The sequence below is a fragment of the Poecilia reticulata genome, linkage group LG7 (genome assembly GCF_000633615.1).
Source record: "Poecilia reticulata strain Guanapo linkage group LG7, Guppy_female_1.0+MT, whole genome shotgun sequence".
Classification (NCBI taxonomy): Eukaryota; Metazoa; Chordata; class Actinopteri; order Cyprinodontiformes; family Poeciliidae; genus Poecilia; species Poecilia reticulata.
Window position 1 is genome coordinate 14,755,351 of NC_024337.1, and position 27,910 is coordinate 14,783,260.

The 27,910-nt window shown below is 38.8% G+C and overlaps 1 protein-coding gene across 4 annotated transcripts; it reads right to left on the minus strand.

The window, feature by feature from the left end:
- Positions 1-6,083: 6,083 nt before the first annotated feature.
- On the minus strand, positions 6,084-27,498 carry LOC103467840 (ankyrin repeat domain-containing protein SOWAHB). 4 transcript variants are annotated; one of them, XM_017305927.1, is made up of 14 exons: positions 27,206-27,498; positions 23,207-23,268; positions 21,743-21,958; positions 20,457-20,570; positions 15,852-15,908; positions 15,391-15,492; positions 14,595-14,606; positions 12,699-12,701; positions 10,930-11,016; positions 8,604-8,606; positions 8,193-8,195; positions 7,974-8,046; positions 7,651-7,746; positions 6,084-6,748 (listed from the first exon to the last, which is right to left on the minus strand). In XM_017305927.1, exons 1-14 carry the CDS (start codon positions 27,339-27,341, stop codon positions 6,576-6,578), a joined length of 1,137 nt encoding a protein of 378 aa, XP_017161416.1. In that variant the 5' UTR covers positions 27,342-27,498; the 3' UTR covers positions 6,084-6,575. The 4 variants fall into 4 exon arrangements, with proteins under 4 accessions (XP_017161416.1, XP_008412768.1, XP_008412770.1 ...); XM_008414546.2 differs by having other exon boundaries at positions 20,457-20,573; positions 27,206-27,497; XM_008414548.2 differs by lacking the exon at positions 20,457-20,570.
- Between the last annotated feature and the right edge of the window lie 412 nt (positions 27,499-27,910).

Here is a 27,910-nt window from a genome sequence, read left to right on the forward strand (position 1 = left end):
AGAAAATACATAAACACCGTGATGTTATCTCAGTCAGTTAGCTTAAAAACTAGCAGTTTTACAGTCATAAATATATTTTTTTTATTCTGATTGAAAATGAATAGAGATTCCAATTTGACAACATAAATAGTTCAAATAGAAAATAGTCCCAATTATCTATTTATTATCACCTTAATATTTTGGTTTTACTCATCAGGAACAGGCTTTAAATTAAGTAAATAAATGATTTTCTTTTTTTTTTTTGTTGCCTTTAAGAGGATTTCTGTCTGCTGAGCTCCTAAACTTTGAGAACTTTAATGCACAGTGCGTCTATTTAAAGTGCAGTTCGTTTCTGAAGTCAGAAACCCTTGATGTTTCCTTTTTCATGTCTGCAGAATAACTGTCACATTCCAAAGAAGCTGTGATTGCTTACTGTGCTTTGATGGTGTAACATTTCAGASGCAAGGAGCCACTTTTTAACTTCATAACCTAAAAAGTCACCTGAGAAATAACTGCTTAATGTCTTGATTTCTGCTTAATGTCTTGATTTCTAGTTAATTTGTTGTGTTTTGGCGCTGAAAGTTCAATCCAGWTAAAGGTGAGATATTTCTCTTCTGATTGCCCTAAAGGCTGAATTCTGTCTGCTGATTTCCTGATTAACTGGTAAAGGTTGTATAAAAATTGGACTGAATTAGATTGTATTCAGCTGTATCAATTGAATCAGTTTTTCATTGTTTATTTTATTATTAGGTTCCCTGAAAAAGCTTCTGCTGTAAAAAGTAAAAACAAATGTTACACATGTTGGTTTTACTGAAAGAAAGTAAAGAAAGTTTGTGTAGTAATTTGAAAGAGACTGAAGCAGCTCAAAAAATCTATCTTTTTTTCCAGAATATCATTAAACTTGATTTTGTATGGCAAAAAAAAAAGCCTTTTCATAAAGTATTGACTGCATGTATTTATGTAAATATGTCCAATACCAATTACCTGCTTTATTATGTGTGCTTTTTTAAACACTATACTTCATTAAAAGGACAAGTTCTGTATAAATTGTCTTAAACGTTAATCTGAACAAAGTAGTTCTGCGTTTAAATCTGTTTAGGCATCATTTAGGAATTTTTTTATGTCTAGATATTAGTGTTAAATGAAAGCCTAAAAAATTACGTTAATTTATATTCATGAAGAAAAAGTGAAGAAGGGATATAGCTGACTCAGCTAAAACCGACTCAGCTAAAACATTTCACAGATTTTTCATGCAAAAGTTTTTATTAAAATGGAAAAAGTGGATTTTGATCAAGCTCCAGCTCCTCGTGATGACCCGTTCATATTGTGTTTTTTTTTTGGCTTGTAGTTTCAGATTCTCCAATTTGTTTTTCGTTTCTCTGACGTCTCACAGACCAAACAGGAAGGTAAGGTTGTGACGCAAGGAGGAAGAGCTGCTGTGGTAGCAACAGGGAAAAAAGTGGTAAAGGTGAAGGGAGGGGAGGAATTTATTAGGGTGGGGTCCACATAGCCCAAAGCAAATTTGTACAAGAGCAACAATGGGTTTGACCAGAGAGCAAAGAGAAAGAAGGCTTATGGCATTGCTAATCTTCATCTGCCAATCCAAACAGCTCAGGGCTGCAGCTTTTGTCCTTCTTGTAGAACTTCTTTCATTCTCTTCCTCTTTTGCCAGCTCTGCCACAATGCAGGTGTTGGTCCTGCTCGGACAGGTTTCGACTGACCTGTTTGCTGTTGGGATGTTGGTCGTTTACAGGAGAGGAAAAAGTGGCCAAATGGAAGACGACTGCCTTCAGTGACTGAAGAGATCCTATACGAGATAGCAAAGAGGATGAAATTAGCTTTATCTCTGGGAACCTGTAAGCCGGCGCTCTGTGTTGAAACTGCGCTTTCCGAGTCTTTCTTTATCTGCAAATCCTCTGCAGATTCCATGTTCTGATGGACCAAACAAAGAGCTGTGCTTCTGGATAAAATGCTGGATGACAGTGCGAGCGATCTGGCAAACAGATAAAGACAATAGCTGAAGGTGTGTGAGCTCAGTTGAAGGCCTCCCCTACCTGCAGGCTGACAAAAGGAACTAAACATGCAATTAGAATAGCTCATAGATGGGTGTGAATGAGACAACAAAAGCCGGCAGTGAATCCACACCGTCTTTGACACATTTTGCTTGTTAGTTTATTTTTGTGGGACTTGATGCTAAATCAAAGCAACATGACATCTTATCTGCAGGATGGGACAGGATTAAGCAATTCTGATCTGACATAGTTCAATTCAAACGTAGAGCTGTTGTATTTTATAGATTTATTGCAATGAGTGCAATTTTGATGATTCAGTGTCAAAGATGACTTGATGATTGTCCACCAGAAAGTAATTATCAGGGTGGTGATATAAAAAAAGCTGGATGTTTGTAGGGTGCTGCATCCAAGATCTTTAATAGAAAGTTTAATGTAACAACAGAAATAACTGTTGACAACGCTTCAAGTTTAAACACTAGAGCTATACAGCTATGCAGCTATATTGCACTGATGCAGTGATTTTTGCAACAGGGTCCAAAACCAAATACTGAGTTCACATATTGTAAAACATATGTAGATTATTTTTGAGCAGACCAATATTTCTGTATTTTAAAAACCCTTTTCTATTTGGTCTTCAGCAATTTTCTTATTTTCTATAAAACCAAATGTTGTTTTTTCATGAATAGCTCTCATAAAAACCAGAAATAAACACAGGGAAATTATTATTGCCTGTGTGATTAATCTGTAACATATACAACATATTTAGAACTAATAACCAAACTGCATTGTGTTAAATCATAAAAACCTGGAAGAAAATGTACATTTGGGGAGAATTTCTCCACTGAGAAGCATCTGACTCAGTTCTCTGTAATTACATGCTGCTCTCCATGCAGCTCCCTTGTTCCTGCCTAATAGGATTTTCCTGGGGTTACCGACACAAATGGGAGATGTAAGCAAAGTGTGAATGTTATCAAGCTCTCCCACCTCTTTACTATCTGACCCCCCTCGTTTCAGGCCCCCTTCCACTCTTTATCCTTTGTCATTACTCTTATCAGGGCCACTCTATCATTCTTTGAAAATAGTGGAGGTACTGAGATGTAAGTATGTCTTTGTTTAAGGCCGGCCAGCGGCCAGCGGCCCGCCTCCCAGCTCCCTCCTGCGTGCAGGCTGATTGACGGCCCTCCGCTGGGTGAGTGACAGCCAGCGTTGGTTTGAACTGGAAGGGCCGCTGTGACAGCTGGTGCTGCTGCCTTTAGTGTGGGGCCCCGCCTGGTGGGGCCCCTACACAGGGCTCCACAGCTTGATTCCTGTAGCCCCGGTCAGTGCGGATCCCCCTGGTGCGTTTGTCACTGCAGATCAGCTTGTTAGCTCCCTGCTTCTCTAAGCAGTTGTAGGATTTTGTTGCAAATATGTCCGGTCTGATTCCTCTTCAGATGTAATTTAATTCAAAGTTACTTTATTTATCAGGGCAAGAATCTCTGGTAGCAGTCAGTCTTGCGACAAATCTGAAGAGCCCTCTGACTGAAGACTGTCATGACATGCTGACAGCTCAGAGGAACATGTCCTGGATGACACAATTAGTTATTAGCAAACAATCTTAAGACATTCCTTTTCTAAATAAAAACAGTATTTCTAGCGAATGATGCATCTGGAGCTCTTTCTGCTTTATTTAACATCAGTGCAGTGTAGGGCTGATCTGTTAGTTATTTTTTGGACTAAACAATTAATTTTCTTACACAGAATATGAACCATGTGAAGTGAACTCTATGCCACTTGATTAATTCTGGGTGTAACTTTTTTTTTTTAATCTTAAATGCAAAATGTATTTATGTTTTGTACAGTTTGGCTTAACTACTACACTGAATATACTGTTATTTCAGTAATTTTTTTGTCTCAACTCAATTACTAAATTAGTTGATAATTATGATTGGTCATGATTAATAGTTTCACCACCAGTCAGGATTGGTCCAGGACTCCAAGTTAACTCCAACTTTAATACGACTTCCAGTTCATTTTGAAACTTTGACATTCGGACTTCTGAGTAGAAATTGTGCGCTTTACACAACCCAAAGTTTGTTATGTAAGTTCACAGAACATTATCAGATTCATGTTACCGTACCTGAATCCCGTGAACAAAGTGAAGTTCATCCATCCATCATTTTCCGTCAAAAGCCTCACAGAGAGTAGCTAATGAGGTTATTGAGCATCTGTGACGTGACATCTACATTTTGGCCATTTGTAAAACAATAGCAACAAGGAAGCCCGGGACATTGGGCCCAGTGCTGTCCCGACTCAAAATAACAAAGCTGAGCAGGCGCTGGTGGGAGGCAGCGCTCTCATGGAAATGAGCAACCGAACCAACAATGTAGCGCCTAATCTCCTCAGAGAGGGGAATCAGTTACACAGCAGTATGCACCCCTCAATGCTTTTCATTAGAGTCAGTGTGCTACTGGAACAGTCCCTCCGCCTCGCATACAAACACACACACACACACACCAACCCTCATGTGTAACCACAGAATTTACACATACATGTACTAGAAACAAGGTGCCACCCCCCCCCCCAGCCCCCCATTCTCCAACACAACAACAGAAGGGTTAAAATAAGTGGGGCAGAGGCCTGGTGTGGGGGTGCAAGGCCTCAAAGCATGGGATTAAAGTTAATGTGCCCTCCCTGGGTTCTAATCTCTTCAGAGGGGGACTTTGTTTGAGGGGCTTGAGGGCAGTGAGATAAGTATCTATTACAGAAACTCCCCTCTTATCCCTCCAACATCCCCGCTTCAAAAATGAAGCACAAAAACACTTGCCTCTGTTCCCCTCTGTGTCGTCTGATATCTAAGATCCAAAAGCAAGTGCTGCCCCTTTTTCTACTAATCAGGAATTAGGAGTCCAAAGCTGTATGGCAGGTCGGAGGGGGCCATATTTACTCCATCTGCAGCCCACAAAGTCAGGTAGTTAAAATGAGATCAAAGCTGCTCGGAATCTCAGGTTATTGGGTAGAAACGAGGGAAAAAAGTAATAATACAATCTGAAGTTGCTGCAGATTGTATCCGTCCACGAGGCGTTTAAAATAAACTATGTGGATGCATCAAAGTCAAGAAACACTAGAAATCAGTTTTATATAAAAGAAAGTTTAATTCAAAAATATTTTTTTATGATATAAATATGGTGAAAAAAGTATACAATGTTCAGATTACACAAATTAATAAGGCAAACTGCAAAAAAATGGTGTTTCAGTTTTAAAATAAATTAAAATAATGAAAATTAGAACAGTGCTTTTTTGCTTTGTTTTACAAATGTTGACAAGAACTTTAATGTACAGAACATTGAAAAACATTTTTATGAAATCTATTCTAAGTAACAGAGAACAACAATGCCATAAAATGCTAAACATGCAAATTAAAGACTGAAATGCAACACTTTCAATAATCTTGTCTTTGAAAACTCTGAACTACATGTTTCTTTGCAACAATTTGGAAAGATCAGAAAAGTTTCCCCAAAATTGTCCCAAAGAAAATGTATTGTTTATGAAATTATAGTGGTGACTCATAGCAGGGCAGAGTTAGCTTCCTTTCCTCTTTGTACCTGAGGCCAGATTTGTTAGGATTGTTCTTGTGGGATGTTTTTTTATTATATTGTAATAAAAGGCTATATTTTAAAAATATATTTAGAATAAAGTTTAAAAAAAGATTAAGTATTAAAGTAAGGTCTGACTGAATTTTTTACACTTTGCCTTTTTGTGTTTAATTGGTGAAGAAGTTTTCCTTATACCACTTCAAGGTTGTAATGGTGCTCCAAATCTTTTAACAATAATACATTTTTGTTTTTATTAAAAAGTAAAGCAAGTTTAATCCTTGTGACACCAGAAACCAAAGGTTTATTTTTTTACATTATTAATTCCTAACTTAGCAAAATTGTAAAGCTAAAGCTGTAAGTGGATACTATCTTTTGAAAAATGTTCACATACTTTTTAGGAATTTTAATGAGTGTTTCAAATAGCAACAAACTTGTTTAATATACATTTGTAACAGAATCGTGGGTTCATTTTCTCATCATTCATTCTGCAATCACTAATTCCCTGCAAATGTTATCTAAAAAAAAAATAATAATAATACATATAAAATGTTTTCCTGATCAGATTTTGAACTCAGGACACGCTAAGAAACTAAAACACTGACAGTCTGTCTTGGTGTCTGCAGAGAAAACTAAATTCCAGAACATGGTCAGTAACTAAATGTTTTCCACTCACCTCCAACCTCTCCCAAACTACACTAAATGAAAGCTCTGAGAATCCTGCAGCCTGAACTGATGTGACCCTGTAACACTTTACATCATAAGTAACATTTAGTAACATTCATTAAAACTTTGCAAATTCAAAATATTTCAGCAAATAGCATAATGTACATACGAATAAAGCAGCACTTTCAAATTTGCACTTAACGTTGCAGCATCTGTGTTTCATATTGCTTTCTAGTTGTGTTATTAACTGTTTCCAGGTTATGAGTCTGCTCATATTATATGCAGTACTGTTTGGTCCATGTGTGTGTGTGTGTGTGAATAAGGACAGTTAAATGTGTGTTTTTCCTCAGCGGGAGAACTTTCTGGGCCTGAAAGGAGGAAGGGCGAGCTGATGCGTCGCCGTCCTCTCCTCCTCTATCGGAGCCAGCTCCTCCGCTGAGCCCCACTTCTTCTTGGAGTGAAACAACGACACCAACTTCCTGTTCTTGTTCCTCTCCCTGGCCTGAGCGACCTGAAATTCTGCAACCGAGAAAAGCGAGAGATTGTAGTTGATGGAGATCCACAGTATCAAAACAAAACTAAAATCCATCAGGATTCTGCATGTGACGTTATTGAAATGCTTCATAATGGTTTTTACGGGCTTCACTTTCTGATCTCAATCCAGACATTAATTTCTTCTGCTCAAAGTGTTGGAGGTTATTTTGTAAATTTTCTTAAACAATCCCAAATATATCAACTCAAAATGGCGTCTGCAAAACTGGAAACTTCAAACTGATGGAAACCAGCATTAGATGTTCTCTAAGATATAAGTTTAGATGTTTTCTATTTTAAATTAGTCTCACTTAATTATCTTGTTGTTTCAGGTGAAGTTCAAGATCATTTGTTGACTTCTTATTTAAATAAACTAAAGAATTTAAACGTCGGGTTACAAATAATCCAGTGAATTCAAGCGAGTTTTCCAACACTGAGAAATCAGAGTTAAAACAGTTGATTTTATTTTGCAATCAAAATAAATGTAAACTACAGAAATGATCTTAAATAACATAATTTAAAATAATACCATCATGTAGACAGGGACCAATTTCTGGTATCAAGACAGAAAATGCCATGGTTTCAAAATCTAAAAAAAAATTCTGTCACACTTCTATTCAAATTATTATTAAATTTTATATTTCCTTACATGAGGACTTATAAGATAGTGATTCTCCTCTCACACTGTGAGCTGGCAAAGGCAAAAAAAATCTCACAAAACCATCAGCTTTGTCTGAAGTTTAAAGAAAAAAAAAATACAACAAAAAAAAATCTCCTACATTTTAGAAATAAATATTAAGAAAAACCTGAGATGATCTCTAAAAGTCTGAAAACTCAGAGCCGTTTTTAATTCAAAGAGTTCAGCAGGAAAAAAGTAACAAAAAACTCACGCAGGTCGCAGTCCTCCTGGGAACCTTCAGGGTCTTTGACGTTCAGATAATGGCCGGGAAGTCGGCCGCTGTAGTCTCGGACGTTTTCTTTTGCCCCTGATAACATGAGAAATAAATCCCCAAAACACAGAGAGCGGTCAGGAAAGACAGGCCGCAGATAATCTACTTTACTGACACCTTACACCAATGGCTTATCGCGACAATCTGAGATCTGAAGGTAAACGACACTTCCTGGAACCCGATGCCGAGCAGCTGGTAAGGCAACACTGACATTATAGTGAAATGTAAAAATTGCACAATTTAAAGTGTGGTTAAACGTTTACCATAAGTTCCAATGAGTAGATCAAGAATGTGACGATGGCCATGCAACGCTGCAATGTGCAGAGGTGTGTATCCCTGCAGGGGAAGAAAAAAAAAAAACTCAAAAATGTTCATAAGGAAGCTTTAAACATGTAAACATAGCAGTTGCATACAAAGAGTTGGTTAAAGTTTTAGTTTTAGAGAGAAATTCTGCTGAAGTAATGGAAGGTTTTAGTACCTACCCCCTTGAGTTTCCCATGTCAAAATGCATCCAATGAAAACATCATGGAAAAAAAAAAAGATACAAATTAGGAAAGGTTATGGAAACACCAGATAATGATAAAAACATAATTGCTCAGTAATTCGCTGAAAATTGCACAGCCGTGGACTTGCATGCTGGCAAACAGGCGCTCTGTTTTGGGAGACAATTAACATGACATGACATGATTTATTAGCGGCGTCCTCCTGCGGCCCCACCGCTCTCTGCTGTAATCCATTTGCACAGCTGGATCTTCACAGGGATTTTTAAGGAGCATTACATCACAGAGGGGAGGGGGCAGAGGGGGAGGGGGGCACCGCAGCAACCTTTCAAGTCAAACGGCCTACTGTACTGCACATCCCCGTCACCGCCAGATGAAAGGCTGGTTACTCACATGCTGCAAGAGAGAAGAGCGCCGCAATTAGATCGGTGCACAGAGCGCAAAAATAAACAAACTGTGCGCACACATTTTAGATGACAGGCACAAACAGGATGAAGTGAATATTTAAAAATCGTAGATAGCAGAATGAGCTATGGTCAGGTTTTAAACATAAAGGTCTGTGTATTAATTGCTTTAAATCTATATTTCTACAGGGAAAAAAGGTAAAACTGGAACTTAATTTGACCAATTACAATGTGAGGTTGAAAAAAACGCAAAAAAATGAAAGAGAAATCTCATCTAAGCTTAGGTTATTTGATACTGTGACCTTCCAGGAATTTATGGCTTTATGAGTCTGAATACAACTGGGAAATATACATCTTTTACCATCCTGTTAATTTTTGATGTAATACAGAATATCTCCTTTCTTTTACTTTACTTTGACTTTTTCTTTGGTTTTAATTAGCTCAGATTTGGACATCTGATTTTCTGGTATTGGATATGTTACTGCAAGAAAACTAATCTAGTCAAAACTGTAATAAAAATTGTTTATGTTTAATAATTAAGTCACCCTACTGTAGCTCTTTGTTCTTCCAATAAACTATAAAACTAGCAAAGAAAATGTTGTTTTTGTTATGTTGAAATCTTCCACTAACTCAAGTTTACTACCAGTTTAAATTAAATTATGGATTTTATTCATACATGTTTACAAGTTTAGCTTATGCCTTGCCTTGATGAGAAAAAGTTCTAGTGACAAAACACCAGACTTTCACTTATCTTTACCTGTTTCCAGATAATAAAATATTAACTACAACCTTAGAGTGAGCAGGACCAATCAGACCAAGCGTAAAAGAAAACAGCTGTGAGGAGCAGAAGGTAGAGAAACCGTTTAGCCTGGACTTGACTTTCTTATTTGAGGTGGGAAGCAGGAATTAATGTTGTACAGTCTGACCTCAGCAGAACACTCACTATATTGTTCCACTGTTTAAGGAGATCAAGCATGTTTACCAAGGAATCTATTGTGGTTGTGTGACTAAGTGCATGTTTGGAGCCTGAAGGCTGTTGTGCTGTCAGGAAACATCACCCTAATACAGTGAATACAGTGCCTTGCAAAAGTAAACATAATACTCACTTTTTTATATATATCTACGTTACAACCACCGTGTAATTCATTGCTTTTTATGTGATCCATGCAAAATACAAAATAGTTGTGCTACAAAAGGAAAATGATAAATTGTTATTGGAATATTTGAAAAATATGGCGTCCATTGAAATTGTTCATTTTATTACCACATTTTGCTGCAATTGTAGAATCAGAAAGTCTTTTTACTTTAAGTCCACTTTAATCAGCTTGTTTGTCTTGAAAGCCTGGTTCATTTTGGGAGGAGGGAATGTGCAATCGAACCCTAATGCGGACCAAAAGAGTGAACTCTGATCGGCCTAAAAACCTACGTCTTGGTTTAGTTGAAGTGACCTCTGGTGCGGTTCGAATGCATATATGTGAATGCAAGCGGAGAGCTCTCCAAAAACAGGAAACGGACTATAGTACACAATTAACTATTGACTATTACCTTAGAGTTAGAGTCTAACAAATTTACTTACTGGCAGTGGAGGCCTCAATTTCGCTAATCCACAAATGAGCTAAGAGTAGAGCATTTTTTGTGTTTATCGCTTTAGCGTTTTTGCTAACTTTGAAAATGTTTAGCACATTTAGCTTCCTCTAATTCTTTTTTTTTAATCTAAAGAACGAATTTTTTTTCTTTATGTTTTACAAACTTTGGCAATTAGGCAAAGCAGCACCAGAGTTAGCAAGACAAAACGACAACTAAACTGAAACTATGAGTCAAAGGTTTGTTCCAAAGAAACACTTCATGAAGCGCAACCGGGTTGATAGGTGTGTAATAACAAATTTGATCCTTTGGATGACGATACAACACGATCAAATTTAATGCTTTAGCATTAGCTTCCACTAAATAGCTTGTTTGTATAACAATTTAGCGTTAGCAGAACTAATGTTGCTAATTTTAGGGTTAGCGCAAGTAGCTTTTTAGATGGCAGAGCCCACCACTGATCAAGGATAGAGGCTGTGAATCAATGTATGCCACACTTTTCGGAAATTTATTTCATGGATAATTTTTCTTCCACTTCGTGATTATGTACTATTTTGCATTGTTCTACCACATAAATTGCAATAAAAGACAGAAATTTGTGATGTATTATGTAGAACATGACTTACTAAGAGTCTGTAAATCTTTGTTTCAAACAAAGCCATTTACTCTAATAGATTTGCTTTAAGTTTAAAGAGATCCATCTAAAACCTCTCTTTAAAAATGTTACTTACAGATCTAGTGTTGACATCTGCTCCAGCGTCAGCCATTAGAACAGCCATGTTCTCGTTGCCATGTTTGGCGGCCCAGTGCAGAGCGGTCTGTTTGCAATAGGGATAAAAAAATAAAAAATAGGTGTTACACATATAACAACGGTTGTAGCCTTTTTACAAGCTGCCATGCCTCTTATTGGCTGTCAGAGGTCAGAGGTCCAGGTGTATGTAGAGAGGGGTCCATGCATGGAGGAGCGGTAAGAAAAGGGGAAGGTTTCCTGCCATCTAACGCAGCCTAATTACAAAACAACACAGCACTGTGCCCACAGTTGGAGGGCCTGGCCGCCTGTCACCACATGGAAAGATTGATGATGTTAGTGTGACCCCGGGGAGGGGAGACCTACCCAGACATCACAGCGCTACCGTCAGCACACGTTGTCGAGGACGGAAACCCGAGCCTCCGTTCGCACAACAGACACACCCACACGGCGGCACACAATGTCGCTCGGATGTGAAAATAAAAACACACATGAACCAATAAGGCAGAGTGAAAACACGAGTTTCACCGTGTCCACCTGCTGGGCCGCAGCTGTGATCCCCTGTGTCTCCTACACACTCAGAGATGTGTAATTATGGGCTATCAACAGGTGAAATCTGTGTAGGTGCAAATGTCAGCTCGGTAACCACATCCACCCCTTCTGCCATCTGACCCTTCACACAGCAAATCAAACAGCAGCCATKTCACAATTGCATATTAACAGTGGCTGGATGGAAAAGCTTTGACCTCTGGTTGTTACTARCTGAGCTTGTGCTGCTGAGGAACAGCTCAACAGTTTATTCAYCAAACAAGATGAAAGCAGTAACTTATTTAAAGGGGCAGTGTTAGGTATTTTCCAGACACATAGAGCGAGTTTTATAGCATAATCAAGTAACTATGTTCAGTTGCTATAAAAGAAATTTGAGTATTTTTAATTTAATGCCTTGAAATTGAGTCTTTGTCTCTTTAGCCTAAGATTACAATTTTAAGATTAAAGAAAACATCATTCTGAGGTWCGAACCTTCAGGACAATTATAATTTGCTTGTTTTCATAATCCAATGATAATATTGTTATAGACTGTAAAATATATTGTATGATCCCATGCATGTAAAAACTATTCACCCTCTTGATTCATTTGTAAAAGCAATAAAAGTGGTAAAACATCCAGCAGGGTGAGAACTTTTTATAGGCACTGTGTGCAGCTTAATGGGATAAAAACTGAGACCACAGATGTTTTTCTTATTTTACTTTCCTGTGYGGCAAACACAAGCCAAGTAGTGATTCTTTTATTGCTGTCTGAACGAGTCTTTTTCTCTTTACAACCTCTGATCGCAATCATGCACAACAAGCTCATCCAGCAGCCAATAACAGAAACATTAGTTTTCCGTATGGCTCCATCTGAAGCTCAGATTGTGACACAGACGCAGTGTGGTTGGAGTATCTCCTGATCTTTAGCGTCACATCAGAAGACAGATCGTACAAAGTGCTGCTTGACAGGCGGCTGGCTGGGCTTCCCGGTGAGCAGGAATGATGTACGAGGCCCAAAACAGGATGCTTGTTCCCTCGTTTCTGTTCCTGTTCCYCCCATTCCCACTCCCACCCAGCTGTCGGATCACTCAGGGGACAGCACTGAGTCTCCCAACGAAGAAAGTGGTGGCCAAAGAGGACTCATAGCGACAGAAGCACAAAGACCTGTCTGGTCTGGATGTGGAGGAAAGATGGAGAGGATGGATGGGGAAGTGATGTACTTACAAACTGTTTGTGGGAGGAAGTCCGTCACAGCAGGAACGGAGGCATGCGTCACATGGAGGAAGAGAAAAATATGGTGAAACTTTGATGAGAACTAAATTCAGATCAGATAAGTTGGTCCACCTTAAAGCCTTAAATGTGCCAAAAACATATCCATGCTCATTCAGGTGTTTCACATTTTACTACAAAATAACTCCAAACTTCAAAGTATTTATAGAACAACACAAAAAAAGAGCACAATTGTGAATGTGAATCAAAAGGGATACAAAATTCTTCACAATTAAAAAACTGTATTCGGTTGTTGATCATATAACTCGTGTGAGGAGAATAATGGATTTCCATTGCAGTTTTGCAAAATACACTCATTTTAGTACAGATGACAAACAACCTCATCCCAGATCAAAAATGTTTTTGTCCAAAAAAAAGTGAGYTTTTCAAAACTGACATTCAGGACTCATCTCCATTTTCTTGGTTATCAAAGGTCACCATACTCTTTCCTTTGTCGATATATTTAGCGACTTCACAGACAAAAAAAAATTGATACTTGTCAAAATTGGAATCGGCAAATTGATCGTCTTTTTTTTTTCTACAAAATTTTTGATTAATCTCAAAATAAGTTTTTAGCATATTTTAAACTTTTGAATCTCAGAAATAACCAAGTTTTTTCTAGAAAATTTCTGAGTTATTCTGAGTAAATTATAAAAAAATTTGGAGCTCAGATATTGCCTGTTTTTTTCCCTAGAAGATTTCTGAGATGAAATACAAAATTCAAGTTTTTTTGGTGGAAATGTACTCCATTTTTTATATCTACAATGGCCCCAGTAACACTGTCATAGATCTGACTGAGCTTTAGAGATTTTACAACGAAGTTTGATCAAAAATCAAACTTCTTACACCMATAGAGTTGGTAGAGTCCCCAGTCCCAGTAGGTGGATCTATAAGTATTGACTCAGGTGAGCTGAATATACATGCATGACAAAAAGTAAAATAAAAACAATATATTCTGCTCTTTCTATTTGACAATTTTGCTACTCCTTCCTATAAAACGTAGCAGTGACAGCATCAGGTCAAATGCTCTGTTTCTTAGTTTTCAGGTTCTGTTCAGGAGAGTTTTGGTGACTGTTTTGATTTTCGGTATCTCCCTGTGTTATCTCCACCTCTGCTGAGCAGTGTCAGGTTGAGGGCTGAAACATCAAAGAGCCCTGAGGGGGACTTWGCACCTTCCCAGGGACACATGCAGCATTGTTCTACAATTAATCCCAGCCTGCTCTATTACTTTCAGATTATCTTTAAATGGGCAAAGTCTTTGTGAGGCATTAAGACTCTCCTTAATCTGCACCCCGCCGCCTCCCCAGCTCCCARCACTTCAATGGCAGCCGAGCTATCTTGTCCATGGCGGAGATGGCAGAGGCTTAGGGCGACTCTTAGAAGGTGGTCTGCCATGGCCACAGGACGGTGTGAGAACTGTGACACGAGGGGAGGGACAACAAACATGAGCTCAAATCTCTTAAGCGCACTGGGAGACAAATAATGGGATTTAGGTTGTCAGGGGGCCACAGGAGCTAAAAAGCTATCTTTCATAATCCTTTTGATAGTGGACCTTTGAAATGCGTGATCTGGATGCTCTGAGGAGAAAGACTGTTGGTGGTGGATAAGTAAAGAACAGGTTTGAGACTGGGGAAAAGTGTTAAAGACAGTAGAAAGTGAACTTGAACAGAKGAGGCCTTTTTTTTTTTTTAATTATGGATGGAACTTACCCCCTGAGAGCAGTGGTTATGGTCACAWTCAGCAGCCATTATGCGTCGGAATGAGGGAGTGAAAAGCTTCAGGTTAAACAAGAATCCAGAACGGAGGTGATAATAACTCTGCAGCAGGCTAAAGATCCCTCAATATACTCACAGAGGTGAAGTCCTGGTTTCAAGAAACAAAACAAACAAAAAAACACAACCATGAATTAATCAAATCCCACATATTTACTAATTTCATTTTTGAACAGATGTATATACTTATTTCATCCCATCTGCATTTCTCACATTTGCAATTTTATCTGTTTCATRCCCAATTTGTTCAGGCAGGAAAAAGAGTCATCTGCCAGTTTATTGGGACATTTTGTGCCGACTTTAATAAGCAATGACCTAAAGACACTCAATGAACTGAACTTAGTTACTTMATTCATTWAATCACTCAAAAACCAGAAAAACCACATAAATCAAATATATTAAACCTTTATGTACTGAAACTTCAGAACAACGCAAATCTATAAATGTAAATCTACAAGGTAAAGTAGATGCGTTACACTTTCAGTCAGAAAAGGTTCACATAAGCAAGAATRTCAKAAAGYAGAAATTCCAAATTTAATGTTGCATAGAATACACAGTTAGGCTGGTATGTGATTAAAATGCACTAATCAGTCCCTCCTGTTATTGCAAATTCACTTATCAGTCACAAATAAATTTTGCACAAACTTGCAATTTTCACCAGTCATTGTAACTTTTCTGCAAATCTGGCCTGTCACCTCAATGTTTTCTATACAGCCTTCTTGTCAGACCAATCGCTGCAGCTTGTCGTGTATCACAAAATTTGTTACCTTGCCACGCCTACTTGTTACACTTATACTTCCAAAACAAAGAATCCCAGTTTTATTTCTTTGATTTATTGCATGCTCTTTCGAAGCCAGGCCATGAGGAGGTGCTACCTTTTTATTTGCCAGTGAGGGTTCCTGCATGAGCAGCTGCGACAGGTCAGGCACTCGAGCGCTGGCAGCGTGGTAGATCCACTCTTTCTCTGTAGGATCCAGCTGGAACACAAACACACATCCTGTTGGGGACTCTTTTTGACAATGCTGAGACCACAAACCTCTAATCCATTTCCTACAWGMGGCAGAGCCGACTGACACATAGCGGGAGACACCCACGATCACGCTCCACTGAGTTCAAAAGTTTTACTCCTCGTATTTGTTTAACGGGGACCAACACCACCGGCAAGGTGGACTTTATTTGCAAGAGGCAAACCTTAAAAAGGTCATTCTGAATGTTCCSAATGTAGACAAAAGTAGAGCAACTTTGACTTTGTGAACTGTACTGTTAATATGTTTTACCTCCTTGGTAAATATTAAGCAAAGGGAAGAATGTTGGAAAAGGCATTACAGGGACTTACGGCGACAGAAGCAGAGCCCAGGCTGCCTGTGGACTCCTCGTCATGCTCCGACTCCGACTGAAAGCACAAACCAGAGCATTACCCATCTGTGACAAAAAAAAGCTGATCTCTGACACAGCTCAACTGTCCTGGGCCAGACACACACACACGCACGCACACACACTGGTCACACTGCTGTGATGTTTTCCAGTTGATGTGATGCGACCAGAGGGGTGTCAGACAGATAGGGAGGTAATGAGAAAGCGAGACAGAGGTGAAGCTTTCACACGTAGATGGTAATAAATAACAACCCGATTAATAATTAACAAGAAAAAAAGAAGGCAAAAAGGTTTTTTTCACCCATTTAGAGCTCAAGAGAAAACGCCAGCCGTTTATAAAACTGTCATTAGGCTGATTTATGGGAAATAGGAATTTTCTCCTTCTCTTCTCGACTCTTGAGGAACTCGCAAATTGTTCTCAGATCACACAGACGCATGACGGTAAAACAGTGAGTCCTTTAATGTCTGCCACCCCAACTGCCACATGTCAGCATTCTGAACACGAAAAGTGGAGGCTCGGTATTTATCCAGCCTATTCCAGTCTGACAAGTACTTTTTTTTCATCCCTTCTGGTAGAGACCAGTAATAACAGGCAGAAGAAACAAAATAACACTGGTAGTCATGAAAGGATGGAAAGAGAGAGAGGGCTCAAATGTTCTCACAGCATTTTCCCATTTTATTAAAACCGCAACAGCTTCTGGCCTAAAACGAGAAATTTTGTCATCAGCTATTAAGAATAGCTTCTGCTCCTATTTGATATAGGTTGTCAAAACTAAAACAATCCATCATACTTTTTCAAGGCTTAATGTAAAATATGTAGGTGATTTCTTGACACCAATTGTGTTCATAAAAAACTTTAGCTAAAACGGGGAGCATTATGCATTTTCTGGCACATAGTGCCATTTCCTAACATAATCAAGTTACTATTTAACCTTATGGTAATGCTACATATATAAAATGTGACTTAAAAGTAAATTTGATGTTGCAATTTGACCTCTTTTTCAACACTCCCCCTCCAGCGCAATGTTTCTCCGTTATGCTGTTTACAACTTTTCTTAGGAGCACTGGACTGAGAAGTACTTTCTATGATAAGCTAATTAGACTCGCGTTTCCACCAAGCGTTTGCTAATTGCTGCTGCCGCTAGCTTAAAGCAGGGGTGCCCAAAGTCGGTCCTGGAGGGCCGGCATCCTGCAGGTTTTAGTTCTCTCCCTGGTTTAACGCACCTGGATCAAATGATGGCTCCTTTGAGGCCTAAGAGGAACATTGACAAGCTGAAAAGGTTGTTATACCACCAGGGAGAGAACTAAAACATGCAGGGGTGTCCAGAGGACCGACTTTGGACATACCTGCCTTAAAGGAACAGAGTGCGTGCGTGCGTGCGTGTGTCTGTGTGCGTGTGTGTGGGGCGGGACGAAGGCGGCAACAGTCCAGGTATGTTCTTGTAATTTAGTCATTTATTTCAGACAAACCTTTCACCGGCAGTGTAGAACAAACACAAAGTACATAATACATTTCTTGAAGACACATCACATCGGTGATTATGAGTCTGAAAAGGAGTATGAAGAAGTATAACTTATATAATCATACCCCTTTTAACTTGTAATTTAGTAATTTATTTCAGACAAACCTTTCACCGGCAGTGTAGAACAACTTGATGAGAGAGTGACACTATAACATGATATAAAGCTCAAAAAAGTTGATTTTGCATAATATTCTCACTTCAAAATATAAAAAAAGTATACACAATAAATAATTGGTATTTTTTCAAATAAGTTTAAATGTTTAAAATAAAAAAATGCATAAAAGTGGCGTTCAAAATTGCTGTGATGTAAGTTATGCATGTTTTGTAATTACACATTTAAAATGTTACCAGTGTTTGTAGAACAAATCATTTTATATAAATAGTGCATGACCACAGAAATCTCTAACTCCATTTAAAACATCTAATGATATATTTTCATTAGTAAATTTGAATCGTGTTGTATTCCTGCTGATGTATATAACTTATATAATATAAGTGACCTCAGTCTAAGCAGAGCTGAAGCCTGAGGACAGCAGGTCCTAAAGCAGTTACAGTGGTGAGTCATACTCTTCATAAACACACTTAATCCAGTTTAAGAGTCCAGCATGTTTAATGTTTCCACTGTGAAGGTCATGAGAGCCACATGCTATTTTTCTGTGGGTCAATTCTCTTTGCAGTAATGAGCACAAATGGCTATTATCATTCTAACGCGCTCCACCAACGCTGCTGCTTAGCATAACAACAGGCTGCTTCATTTAAATTCAGTTTTTATCCACACTTAGTCTCCTCACTTTCTGCTACAACATCCTGGAGTATAATGATCTGGGTAATTTACTTGGCACCACCTGGTGGATAAAACAAGGAATCACTCAGGGCTGTGAAGGTTTTTCTTGTCTCTAATATGTTTAGATTGATGCCAGAAGCTACCAATGGATTACATTTTTGACTAGCGAAGTTAAGTTAATAATAGAAGCACTATAAAATGGAATCACTCCTCTAGGATGTACCACCCTCTTTGTTGCTTTTAAAAATCAATCAACAAAATATTGATTTTAGAGAATCCTTGAATGTCAAAGTAAAAATTGATTTCTATAAAATAATACATCCATCCATTTTCTTTCACCCTTGTCCCTCAGTGGGGTCGGGAGGGTTGCTGGTGCCCATCTCCAGCTAACGTTCTGGGCGAGAGGCGGGGGTCACCCTGGACAGGTCACCAGTCTGTCGCAGGGCAACACAGAGACACACAGGACACACAACCATGCACACACACACTCACACCTAGGGGCAATTTGGAGAGGCCAATTAACCTGACAGTCATGTTTTTGGACTGTGGGAGGAAACCGGAGTACCCGGAGAAAACCCACGCATGCACAGGGAGAACATGCAAACTCCATGCAGAAAGACCAGGGCCGGGAATCGAACCCAGAACCTTCGTGCTGCAAGGCAACAGCTCTACCAACTGCGCCACTGTGCAGCCTTAAAATAATATAATTACATACAAATATACAACATTAAGTACGTTATTGCATAAATATTAGTAGCAGATGCAACTTTAGTTGCAAGCTCAGGCTTGCACTTCTGGACATTCAAGTCCAGCCACAAATTATCAATCAAAATGATGTCTGTGCTTTGACTGGGCCACTCTAGACTATTCATCCTGTTCTCTTCAAACCATTCTGGGTAGCTTTAGCTGGATGCATCAAGTCATTGTCTTGCTTCTCCGAAGCTGAGAAGCTGTGCAAATGGAAACAAATTGTCCTCCAGGATTTCCTATAAATTGCTAAATCCATTGTATTTCCTGCCTTTCACTCATTGTGAAACTACTAGCACCAATTTTCTGGACCTCTGACGAATTAGGTTAGTCAATTTAAAGGGGGTTAATATTTTATGTTAATTAATTATTTGATTGAATTAGTTTGTGGAATACAGCTTTCAATTTGACAGTAATTTTTTTAATATAATTTTATTTGCCAAAAAAGCCAAATTTTGCTAATCATGATTAATTTGAGTAGAAGGGAAAACCATCCAAAGGGACGAGTAATTTTTAAAGTCACTGTATCCTTGGTTCCACCAACACCAAAGCAGTCTAGCTGTTAGCTGTTTGGACTTGTGCACTGCAGTACAGAAATTTGAGAAAGATGATGTCAGCTCATAATACTTCCAAGAAATGATGTAATGTTCTTTTCAGATCATTTGTTCTGAGTTCTAAAAGGTCCCGACCCAGAATGGGGTTGAAGTTAGCCACCAATACCCCGATCCACCTTGGCAAGTAGTCATAAAGCCATAATCACTCTGAACTTTATAGGGTAGTACAGGCATGTGCAACAAATGTGATGTATACAAAGCACTACATTTCTCCTGTAGGAGAAATCCCACACATTTTGCGGAGATGAGGGCTCCATGTCGTAGGCCATACCCCTTTTGTTCTTTATAGTGTGAAAGCGCAAAAGATTTGTGGTCAAAGTAACTTAATGGTGAGGTTCATAGTTGCAGCTAGCTGTATTATGTCAGTTAGAAACATAATCTGAAAGTGTGCTTGTATTGTACATGGAGGTAAAGCTGGACTCTCAGTCTGGTACAAGCTCCAGTTTCTCTGAAGAGAACCATACCCGATGAATTCTGCTTGTGCCTACTCAGCCACCAGAGGATCTATTTGGGGTTTCTGTTAGGGATAAAACCATAAAGCTTGAACTTAAAAGAACTGACAGAAAGACATCACCGGCAGTGAAGCCTGGGGCTTTTTGAACCCAGGATGGGAAACCTCACCAGGCTCAGACAGATTGATAGCACTTTCTGGATACTTTAATGACTGCACTTGAAGCAATACCAATCCTATTTTTATGCCCTGGTGTATCATGTTCCCCCATTACTGCCTGATCCTAAAATGCACAATAGTGTTGGGATCAAAAGCTTTTGCTAAGCTAAAACAGGCCAGATTTTAACCACACATCGGCATGTTTTTCACAGAGCGAATAACCATGTAAAAGTCGACTTTTGTGGGTGTTTTTGGCATCTGGAGGGTTAGAACACCATTTACTTTTTACCTTTGATGTTGAATCTCTGTCCAGCTCATCCTCCCCGTTATTTAGTGCTGAGGGATCGTTGATGTGGGCAGCAGAAGGTGGGTGTGAAGAGTGATGAACACTGTCTGTTCCAGCCTGCTGTTCCCACGTTAGAGCACAGAACATTCAGAGTAAACAATGACCCAATGCAAGATACAAAGCAGCAGAATCTGCAGAGGCAACCTTTAGCATTACGGCTTTAGCTATAATACTCAACTGGAGGAAAAACCAATTATTAGAAAATGTTTGGGGTTTATTTCAAATGCAATGAATATGGAAAAGAAAAATAAGGGGAAAAGGAGAAAGAAGAGAGGTGGGGCAAAAGTTAAAAAGGAAGAAAAAAAAGATAAGAATAGATGAGAGAATAAGGATGAAGAGAGTTAAAGAAAACACCCTATGTGTCTGCTTCTTCACTTACAGAAAGAGGAAGGAAAAAAAACAAAAACCACCGAAGGAACAATACACTCCTGCTCCACCGGTCTCCTACCCCCAATTTCAACCAAATATCAGATATGTATTTGAGCTTGTGTGCAGAATGCTGAACCTTTCTGGAGTGTAGAGAAGCTCTAATGCATTATTTTTTTGTACTTTACTGATTTCATCCAAAGAAATGCATGTCTAAATGCCTAGAATAGATGACATTCATGCAGTTTAAAAGCGTGGTTGGCTCCGTTCCGCTGTGTGACGACAGTGTTCACTCAGTTGGATCAACGTCATCATTTTCATTTGCTCTTTCTTTAATGTGAAACTGGGTGTGGCCAGCAGATGTTTGCTTTAGTACTGGTTTTGAACCATCATGTGAAGACACTTTGCCGGCAGCACGCTGGTGGTTTGATCTTCCAAATTTATGATGGCAGTTTGTTGGTACTCCAGAAATAATATGCAAAATACTTTCAGGGAACAACTGTGAATGAAACCTTGTTGAACAAATCTGGTCTTTATGTTAAGGCCTACAATCTTTGACCCTGTCTCTTCTTTGGGAGGCTAAGTTGGGTTCACCACAGCAAACTAGCTTTTCATTTTTCTCTGTCAGTGGTTGTCAATGCAAACATTCATTCATTAGGCTGACACAGGCTGGAAAGGAAAGGCTGAATGCACCAACAATGTGGGCTTTGTTCACAATAAATGCATAAAGAAGACACATGCAGAGCTGCACCAATGGCAGATTTAAAGCACATTTCAGAACCGAGTATTGCTCCTGCATCGTAGGAACACCTCATTAATTTTATTTTTGAACATTTTAATTTAAACAATAGCCTACAGCTCACCTCTTCATCAGGTTCTCCACATGACATTGGCTCATCCTGCTCTTCTTTCTTGGAAGGAGATGATGTCAGGATGTCCGTCGCCTCCCACTGCGCAGCGGCTGTGACTCTGGCCAGGCTCTGATTTCTCTGAGCGTTTCCGTCTGTCTCATGAAGTCTGGTGTCTCGCTCCTGCAGCAAGTTTCTGTACTTCTTCTTTAGAATGAGATATTTCTCTCCCTGAAGGTTAAACAGTGCAACAAGCCTTTAAAAGGATTATGAAAAGCCTTGTCTGCTAGAGGCTCTGTCTGTTGTGGCAAAGACACAATGAATTGTGACTGATGTAATGCAAAAATTACACAGCAAAAGCCAATTGTAATATTTGACAATTGTGTTCAAATTGAAGAAAACATGCTTCATGTATAAACAAATCAGACATTTCCATTTGGCACTGCAGTGACCCAACATCAGCTTTAAAAAATAAAGGATTCAGACAACTAAAGGTTCGTTTGGAACAAACATGAGAGACTAGAGTCGCATGATACTGTAAATTTGTTAAGTTGCAATAACAATATCTGTTGCAATTTAACCACATTTTCCTCATTTTTTCTTTAATCTTGCTCCTTGTGAGGTTTGTGATCTCTGTAAACAAAATCAATCTCAACTGTAAGGCTGAAAAATATTGGAAAAATATTTACTTGCAGTACTAAACACTAAACATGCTAAACACCCTACTAGCTTCTGTGAAAAGCATTTAGTCCCTTTTTCTGCTGATGTCAACAACGTTCTCCACATATATGATGACACCTGAAGAGAAAATAAAGTTATGGCCTAATGTGACACATTTCTGATGTTTAGAAATTCTGCTTTATAGGTCTAAGTTATATTATACATATAGGTCTAGTTTAACCAACCACTTGCACCTAAACGTTGACCTGAACAAGTAAATTGTGCCACTTGCTGTTTTACTTATTAGCTTTTTGTATGTTGTCTTTTGGGAATGTAAATGTTTAAACCATCTGTTTAAATTAAAATGAAACTAGTTAGATATTGCCAGGTATGAAACAAACCTATGGTTATAGATTTATGTGTATCTAAGGCTCTGTTATTCACCATTCCAGAGACAAAAATAAAACTAGTAATAAATAAGAATCAAAATCAATAGAATAAAACAAATAAAAGTAAACACTTAAAAATAAAAATGGTTTATGATCAAGCATACATATAATAACAAATCCTTGTTAGTCTCATAGACCAGCACATAAAATCATCATTATAGGAACACATTACCTAAAAAGTAGTCTTTCTACGCATATAAAATGTAGCTGCAGTCTCMAGAGGAAACACTGAGGGTACAACTGATCCTAAAACTAAATCCTCTAACTCCTCGGTTGTTGCCAGTTCTGAGTCAGCATTCCTCACAAATCTAATGGGGAACTTTTTCCTAAACAGTTTGTTTTTCCACAAAAGGTAAAAATATTCACTTACATTCTCTGACTTCACCACAGCGATTTGGTCGATGATGAGCTTGAATTCCTCTCTGTATTTAGCTGCAGAAAAAATATGAGAGGTCAAAAAGTTTGAACCTGCACTGATGGCTGAACCATACCGCACACACAGTTTCATGAGAAAGTATTCCCATTTACTATTTTTACATTTTGTCACAAACTGCAATGCAAGTTATTTGTTTTTTTGGGTTGTTGGTTTTTTTTTAAACAAAGCAGTGCTTAATTATGAGATAGAAAGAAAATATGTGGTTTTAAAACTTTCACAATTAAAAATTTGAAAAAGTGTGGCACACAGTTGTTTTTGATAGAAATTATACACAGCAGATGTGGTCTTTGGACCATTGTTACACTAAGATGCTAAATGCATGAAACCAGACTAAACCAGGTCTTTTCAAAGTGTGGTATTTGTTCATCTTCCTATCATGTCAGACTGGCTTTCATATCCCAAAGCATAATGGGGGCCATGCTTTGGGATGATAGGGAATCTTAAATTCATTCAAAAGTAAGGCTTTAAAAAGTGTTGAGTTATTTTTTTAAAAAAGTAAGTTGGCCTTAAAGACGTTTATCACAGATGGTAAATTTTGCCATGGCAGGACTATTTAATTGCATGTTTTCTTGGGACATTTCTGCCAGGCAAAAGTTGAAGTTGCACTCAGACATCTTCGTTGCATTCGTTGAGGCGATTGAAGCTGAAGCTAACTGGCTGCTAATCAAACTCTTGGATAAATTTTTATCCCTAAAAATTTATGGACACAGTTTTAAAGAGGATACATTTATGGATACCGTAAATTTATTGCCAGTTGGCTGAATGATGTTTGTTTTCGAAACTGGCTCACTTTTGTTGCTAACCCCATATTAGAGTAGGAGCATTTGTGCAAAGAAACATTTAAACTTGGCACTATGGGGTTAATGCTGCAGAAAGCCAAATGTAGTGTATTATAGTAGGACTACACAACCATCCCCTATATTTTGTAGGATTTTTAGTCTTAAATTTCATTCAGGGTGGCATTATAAAGGTCTTAACAAGTCTTCAATTTGACTTGCTGAAACCTGCAGATACCCTGGGTGTGTTCCTTTGGTCTTCATAGTGCTGTTTGTTCCATAAGGTTCTCTAAGAAACATCCAGCTGTAATTATAATGACTAAGAAATATATTACACACATGTTTATTACTAATATTACTAACACTTGTTTTCATGCAGGAGTGTCAGAGAAAACATGGTGTGACGTTTTTTTCCCAAAACAAAGTTTGCAAAGAAACTGTATATCATCTGCCTGTGTGGGTTCACATACCCTTCATCTAAACAGAGTGGAAGTATCTCCCCGCTCAACATAAACAATGGTGCAGTCTGTGTGCAGCCCGGTGGCAAAAACCTGAGTCATTTCGAAAGCCTCAGCTTATCTGTACTGTGGGATAGAGCCCATCAGTCGAAGCTTTTTGTTTACCTCTCAGAGCAGATATGTCTGACTTATGCAGGATGTGTGACTAAGAACACTTTGCAAACATAGGTATTCCCTACATGCCTGTGGTAAACCGGGGCTTCCATCTTGGGACATGTGAAGCATTTCCTTTTCTTGATGGGAGCTATGCAACGAGACAGTTGGGCAGCTCGCACAACAGGAAATCCAGAGGAAGCAGCTGTTTACATCTGTCCTAACAAAAGAACCTCCTGCCCAGCGCAGTAACACAGTACACAAACTAGTTATTTATTAGCCAAAGGTCTCCACAAACAATCCAACAACCCCCTCCTTCACATATTTTCCAAACCATGTCCCAGTTTTAGCAAGCTGATGAAAAAGCGCCCACATTAAAGGGTCTATATCCAGTCATGCATGCATGGACTTAATTATGATTAAAACACTATCATTACAATTACAACATGAAATGCTGCAGCCACATGCTACGACAGACTTAAAATGTGTGGGAAGCACTTTTTCTAATTGGACAGCCATGTCAGATGGCAGCGCTCAAAACCTCTGTCAACAACTGCACTGCTGACACGGCATCTGGACTGTACATGCTGCCGACACAAGGTCACTTTAGATAATCATTTAAGGGGGTTAAAACACAGCATGTCTTCATTTCAGCCTGTGTGCCTAGGCACTGCAGAATCGGAGCTAAGCGCCATGTGTCTGGTTTTGGTTGATAAAGCACTACATCCTGGACCATCTGTTTTATCCAATTCACTCTTGGACAAAGAAAAGAATCCTTCAATTCTAGGTTTAACCTGCCAGAGTGAAATAAAACATATTAAATCATTACAGAATCATCTTTAGCAGCCATAATCTTCAGCAGTTGTGCTCTGTGTAAACGTACGAGTCTCACGTTGCAGAGGAATTTTGACCCTCTCTCCCCTGTCGCTTCAGTTCACTGAAGGTTTGCGGGCATTTATTTTAGCACTTTTTCTTTAAGGTCACACTACAGAATTTCACACAGTTTAAGGTCTGGACTTTGGGCATGACAACACTTTGGTTCCTCATTTTTTCATCTTTTTAAGTCATTCTATAGTAGATTTAGCTGGTGGACTGATTTTCTTAAATTTGACTGGAATTACTTTCTAGGACTGAGCAACTCATAGTGACAGCATGTTGGAGTAGCTCTGTGACATTAATTCTGATTTAATCTTTCTGCAGACTTTTGATAATTTTTCTTTTTGGTTGAGGCATTACATGTTTGGATAGTTACTCCTTCTGTCTTTAGATGCTGTGCAGCTGGAAGGATTTTTGCTTGTTCTCTTCTACTTTTGGACAGTTTTTATTATTTTGTACTCCTTCCAAACAAGCATCTTCAGTATTTTTCTAAGTGTCCTGCCACAATTAGAGAAAAAAGCTAACACGCCTTTTTATACAGTTATTACAAATACTTGTTTCAGTTTTATGTCATATGTACAAACTTGTACCTTAGTGGACATGTCACAATCTTTGGTTGTTTTGGTTTTGATCATTATCTTGTTGTTTGTTATGTTCAATGGGTCCTGCTGTTTTCACTTCTTTTCTATGAGTTCATTATTGTTAGCAAAGTGTTGCCATATTAGTTGATTCCTTTAGTGTTTAGTTTCTCACTTTGTGTTTGGATTTTGTTTTTTGTGAATTTAGTCTTACTGGTATGATCATTCCAACATTTCAGTCTCTTGATATGTAAAACAGCTGTGCATCCTGTCCTCATACTTCCCAGTGAAGTGTAACTTTATGCTACCCCATCAGATAAAATCCCAACAAAGCACATTGAGCTTTACTGATATACCTGTGACAATATGGGAAAAAGCTCAAGCAATGTGAATACACTTCCCCTGTCTTTTGTCAGTATGGCCATTACACTGGCTCCCACAACTGCAGTCATACCAGACCCTGGAAACTTTTTTTCTAGCTGGGAAAATTATGCTATTACTTAAACTGTTTCTGTTTGTGGGGGAAAAAGTCCAAAGAGTTACTCAATGCCCATTAGTCATTTGAGTCCAAAAATGAGAAGAACTGCAGTGCTAGCAACGAYTCAGGACGATCTTGCATAATCCTAAGATATGTGCGTGGACAAAAACAGAGATTTTATCAGTGCTGTTTGTAATGATCTCAGAGCTGCTCCTGGGAGGGACTGGGGGGCGGGAGGGGGTTCATGTGACACTGCATTTTGCTCCTCAATGTTGTAACCAACGAGCTCGTGGAAGGAAATGACACAATTTCTGCTGAAAGGAGTTGGGGGAGTGAATGGGTGCTTTTTAATGCTAACCAGATGTTGGTTTTACAGACAGAAACAGCGCAAAGATCGTAACAAGGCTGCCTATTACAGATAAATGTGATAGTCTATCAAAAATGCTTCCAGATATAAACTGAACCTGAGCAGGCAGACAGACAGACAGACAGACAGACAGACGCGCGCGGGCGGACTATTCTTTCATCCTCCACCGACAAGCCGCGCGACCGCATCACGCCGTGTAATCACCCCGGTGGTCTCAGCTTAGTAATGTTATATTCAGTCTACTTACCGCGTAACTGCGGGTCACTGTGGCCGATGAAGGGCTTAAACGTCTTCAGCATATCTGCATTTTTCACTCTGCCGGAGTTCCCACCGGCAGAGAAGAAATAATTTAACAGCGACTCCTCAGTCACATCACCCATCATCTCACAGCCCCTTGTTCCTTTTCCCGCGGATATTCTTTGTCTTTTAGAGCGTTTGCTACTCTGCCATAACGTTCTCTGTTGGGCTAATTAGCTCTACTACATGTCTAAAGTTCACTCCACCCAGACGAGCTGACCGCTGCTGCGCCTCCTTCTGTTTAACCCTTTAAGTACACCCCCTTTATGGGCGTTTAAGTATCCCCCACATGTAAATGTAATCAAAACATGAATGTGTGTCAGTTATTGATGTCAAAAACTGAAACTCACACGTATGCATTCATTCAAACATTTCTTATTGAAATTAATCTTTTTTGTTGTTGTTGTTTGTATGCTGTTCAGTTGGTTTCCCTCAAAAAGAGATTTTATCTCAAGGGACTTCCTGGTAAAATTATGGTTGAATTATTAAAAAGCATAGCTTCATTCTTTACATAGATTATTTCAAGCCTTTGTTTCTGCTGATGTTATTGATCATGGTTTACATTAAATAAAATCCAATCCCCTGTTTGTCTTCAAAAGAAATTTAAATCTTACAGAAGATTAATTTAAAGTGTTAGCCAGCTGAAAAATATATT